Source organism: Malurus melanocephalus, unplaced genomic scaffold (genome assembly GCF_030028575.1).
Source record: "Malurus melanocephalus ecotype Western Australia unplaced genomic scaffold, MMel_1.1 scaffold_484, whole genome shotgun sequence".
Taxonomy (NCBI): Eukaryota; Metazoa; Chordata; class Aves; order Passeriformes; family Maluridae; genus Malurus; species Malurus melanocephalus.
Genome location: NW_026623716.1, coordinates 485,147 through 489,467, shown reverse-complemented (window position 1 = coordinate 489,467; position 4,321 = coordinate 485,147). Strand labels below are relative to the sequence as shown.

Genomic DNA, 4,321 nt, shown 5'->3' with positions numbered 1-4,321 from the left:
TCCCAGAGCCCTGAGTGCCACCTCCTGTCCTTCTCTGGACACCTCCAGGGATGGGCACTCCAAACCTCCCTGGGCATCTCCTTCCAAAGCCTGGAATTTCTCCTTTTTCCGTGAATAAATTCCTGTTGATGTCCAACCTGAGCCTCCCCTGGTGCAGCTTGAAGTGATGTGTGCTCCAAAAGTGGTGATAAAATCAGAATAAATCTTTGCTTTTCAGGCTCCCAGCTGCTCTCCCTAAATCCACACATCCCAATTAACATAACATCAGTGCACGAAGATTAATGATTTAGGAGAAGGAACAGGGAAAGATTCAGCCCAAACCCAAGGCTCTGCTGTCACTTAATAAAATCTGCCTTAATTTGAGGCTGCTCCCAGCATTCCAAAGCACTCACATGGCCGTGTTTTTGATGATTCTCCCTTGGTCCATTTTCTGCCCAATCCCATGCACCACAAACACGATGTGACTGGTCTGGGGTGGTTTGTCTTCTAACGTGGCTTCTTCCACATAACCTCTGTGTAGCCTTGTGCCACTGCTGGAAGCTGCAGAGAAAACATCACTGTTATGATCTTTAATTATGATATATTGTGATTATCCCACATCAGTGACATTCTGCCATGTGCAGTGGTCTCATCTGCTGCCAGAAGCTTGTTTTTTCTCAGAGCAGCACGTTGAAAATCAGATTCTATCAAGTATAATCACAAAATTAAAAGGTTAGCACCTGATTTTTAATAAATGCACTTTAAAACTCCTGAAAGGTTTAGGCACCTGGGTGATATCAATACCCATCTCCACTGCAAACAGAGCTAATTTAGGCTTTGTTTTGGAAAACAACTCTTCAGAAATCAGTTGTGTAACTGTGCACCCACTTTACAACACCATACCCTTCTCCTGGGTGTCTCAATCATTGAATTCCTTTCTATCTCCACCTCCTTTTCTCTCCACTCCCACAGCCTGGCCAGATCATGGAAATGACCCGGCCACCAAAATAATTGTCACTTTATCCACCCCAGTTAGGAGAGGTTGAAAACCACCACAATTTATCATTTTGATGGRGAAAACCTGCTTTATTTTGAGCTGGTCCAACCTCCAGCTCGGTGGCCAAGCCAAAAATCAATTTTCCTGGGTAAATGTGGGAATTTCTCCCTGCTGGGCTGATGGACAGACACACCCATGGGCACAATGTGCCTCCATCCCCCTCTAGTGACACACAGGGACCACGCCAGGCTGCCCTCAAAAACTGCAACCAACAACTGATTTGGGTTTTAAAGAGCAGGAAAAAACACCTCAAACCCACTAAAAACATTTTTTACCCAAGACAGGTTTTGTTTACCAAGTCAACTTCTATTTGCTATTTCTCCCCCACAAATTGTTTAGGACAAATCTTATTATTTATGACACATTATCCCAATGGTGTTGTGGATGAAGTAATTTTGGAATTGAAATTCTTCTTTTGGAATTGAAGTGCTAAATGATATTATTGTTTTGGGAAACRTTAATTAAGTATCCACCCAGGAGCCCTGAGGGGTTAAGAGGGCATTAATTACAGGGCAGAGGGATGGAGAGAGAGTTTGTTCCTTTTTGGGGAACAAACCAGATCTGTAGGTTCTTGTTTTGGTGTTTTGCACAGGAGTACCCATTTTCACAGAGTTCTCATTTTCCAGGCTGGCAATAATCTGATTTTTCCCTGAGAAACACCACATTCTCTTCCAACCATCTCAGCCTTGCTGCCTTTCTGACTGGGAGTTTTGAGCTTAAATGAGCCTGAATTCCTACTGGAAATAATTTCGGTCTAAATGCCCTTTCCTGTCAGTTCAAACTTCTGTTTCATGAACAGAGAAAAAGGCTGGGTGGAGGTGGGGAAAGGAAAGGTATGGTCATGTATTTAAAAAATGCATCAGAGTATGCAGGTACCCTGCAGTAAAGTTAAGGTTGCAAAAGGAACTGTAATATTTACATTATCACACTAAAAATTCTAATTTTGCAGTAGTTTCTGGACTCTGCCACTATAATATTTTCATATATTTGTCATGTAGTGTTAACTGTGTCCAAACCCACCAAAATATGGAATAAAAAYGTAMTAAAATCAGATATAAATCTAAATAAAATAAATAYTAAAAATAAAAAATCACATCTAGTTACAATTATACACACAACCTAAGGACTCTGAATACTCATATAAAATAAAAAAATACAGTGGTCAAAGTGAGCTACTTGCATTGAAACTCAAAATTTCCTTCTGGAGTTCAAGCAGCAAGCTTTAAATGCAGGCATTTCCAATATTCTGGGCAAAATTTCCAATATTCTGGGCAAAATTCCCAATATTCTGGGCAAAATTCCCAATATTCTGTACAAACTGGGCAAGATTACCTTTGGAAAAACCCAACTTTTGCGTGACAGTCCTTGCAATTTTGGACGTGGTGGCATCACTGTACAGATACACCTCATCCACGCTGTGCCAGTCCACGTGGTTACGGCTCAGCTTCAGACTGTGAATGGCTGCAGCAAAAAAAGGAATAACATCAGGTTTAGGAGAGGAAAAGGGAGAGAAAAAACTTCTTGAAATAGAGAGAGAGAAAGAGAGAGAAAGGGGATTTACAACAGGCTAAAATCTGGAGCTCAATCATGTCTAAATTGCTGTTGTTCCTTACCTTGAGCAATTGTGGATTAATCTGAGCAGGACAAGGAGCAGTTTTGGAGAGATATTTCACATCATTCCCTTCCCACCCTCGTTTTGGGGTGGGAAGTTTCCAAAATATTCCCTGAAAGGGACCAGGATGATGGACCCTGGAGTGCTAGAGGTGGGTGTGACCATCAGGTGGCTGTTCCAGGTACTTTCATCCCCCAAAAAAGCAAAATTTCAGCCCTCTCTCCTCTGAGAGCTGCCCTGCTCTAACACAGAGCATTTCAAGGCTTCCTCACTAGAAAGCTCCATCACATTTCCTCCCTTTCAGAAATATCTCAGAGCTGGAAACTCAGCTCAAAGAGCCTCTGAATGAGCAATTTCTGGCACAGAACAGAATCCAGCTCTTTCAAAAGCCACTAAGAGCTCCAGTGGTTGGGTGTTGTTTGTTTTKTTKKTTYTTTTTTTYCTGGGCACTGATTGTGTTTTCCAGATTTGGAACTGATGGAGCTCTGAGCCTGACCTCATGACACACAGCCTGACTGTCAGGATTAAACAAYGGGCACATTGTGATGCAAATCCAAATCATGTCAGGCTCAGGGCTTGCAGTAATTTGGATTTCACCAAAATTCGCTGCTGAGATCTCCTCGAATGTGGGATTTGGAGAGCTGACAGCAGCGATAGCCCTGTAACCAGAGAAATGGTTATTTAATTGTCCCTGCTCTTGCTGTGAAATCCAAARTCATGGAAAACACCCAGAGGGGTTGTTTTGGGCTTGTTTTTTCCACAGCAAGCACAGCTCTAACCTGTCTCCTACTTGAACTGCCCGAATGAATTTTTTATACTCTCCTAAAAACGTTCTGAGAAAGCCTGAGCCATCMCCAATTCCAATTTTAACTCTGCTCCAGCAGAAAGCAGCCAGGCTCAGCCAGATGCTGTGACCTTTCTCCCACAGTATTTTTTGTTTCTTTGCCAAAGCAGACAAAACTTGACACAGACTGATGAAAAACCAAATGAAATCTGCGAGGAACAAGGGGATTAGGAGAGGATTTAGCCCTTGTGTTGTGGTAAACAACTGACTCACCAAAATAACCGGAATTACATTGATGTTTTACAATGACAGAGCAAGAAGAGGGAAGGGAATTAGCCTGACTTTGAAGAGCAGAAATGGACAGTCTAGATCCTCAAGAATTGTTCCATCTGCATTCTGCAAAATCCCTCTCAGAGAATGATTCTGGGAAGCTGGCAGAGGAGGGATGGAAGGGTGATGCCTTTGGAGGATGTTGTGCTCAAGGTCCAAAAAAGAGAAGAGATGTGGCTGAATCTCTTATTACCACTGGAAAAAAACCAGCATTTTGGGGWGCAGAGATCCTCAAATTCCTTCTGGAATTGAGTCCAGACTCTCCATTGGAAAGAATATAAAGGAATAAGTGGCTTTTCCCTACCCTACATTCATTCCCACTTGGGAAGAACAAATTCCCACTTTTACGCTGCTCTTCTTGGACACGGAAGGAATATCAGCATTGACTATAAACTGTGGAAAGATTGAGGAATTACAAAGGAAGAAGCTCAGATCCTGTACTGGGTCAGAGCAACCCCAAGCACAAATCCAGGCTGGAGGGAGAATGGATTGGGAGCAGCCCCAAGAAGGATTTTGGTGGATGAGAARATCAACATGACTGAGCCACGAATGTTTGCAC

The 4,321-nt window shown here is 42.7% G+C and overlaps 1 protein-coding gene across 1 annotated transcript in view; it reads right to left on the bottom strand.

Moving 5' to 3' along the window:
* DDHD1 (DDHD domain containing 1) overlaps positions 1–4,321 on the bottom strand; it is a gene marked incomplete at its 3' end in the record, with an annotated part of 41,791 nt that overhangs the window by 28,057 nt on the left and 9,413 nt on the right. Inside the window, exons 2-3 of the mRNA XM_057380957.1 lie at positions 2,369–2,497; positions 393–540 (exon numbers count right to left, since the gene is read on the bottom strand). Of these exons, the coding sequence (XP_057236940.1) occupies positions 393–540; positions 2,369–2,497 (277 nt within the window). The remainder of the gene's footprint in view (positions 1–392; positions 541–2,368; positions 2,498–4,321) is intronic.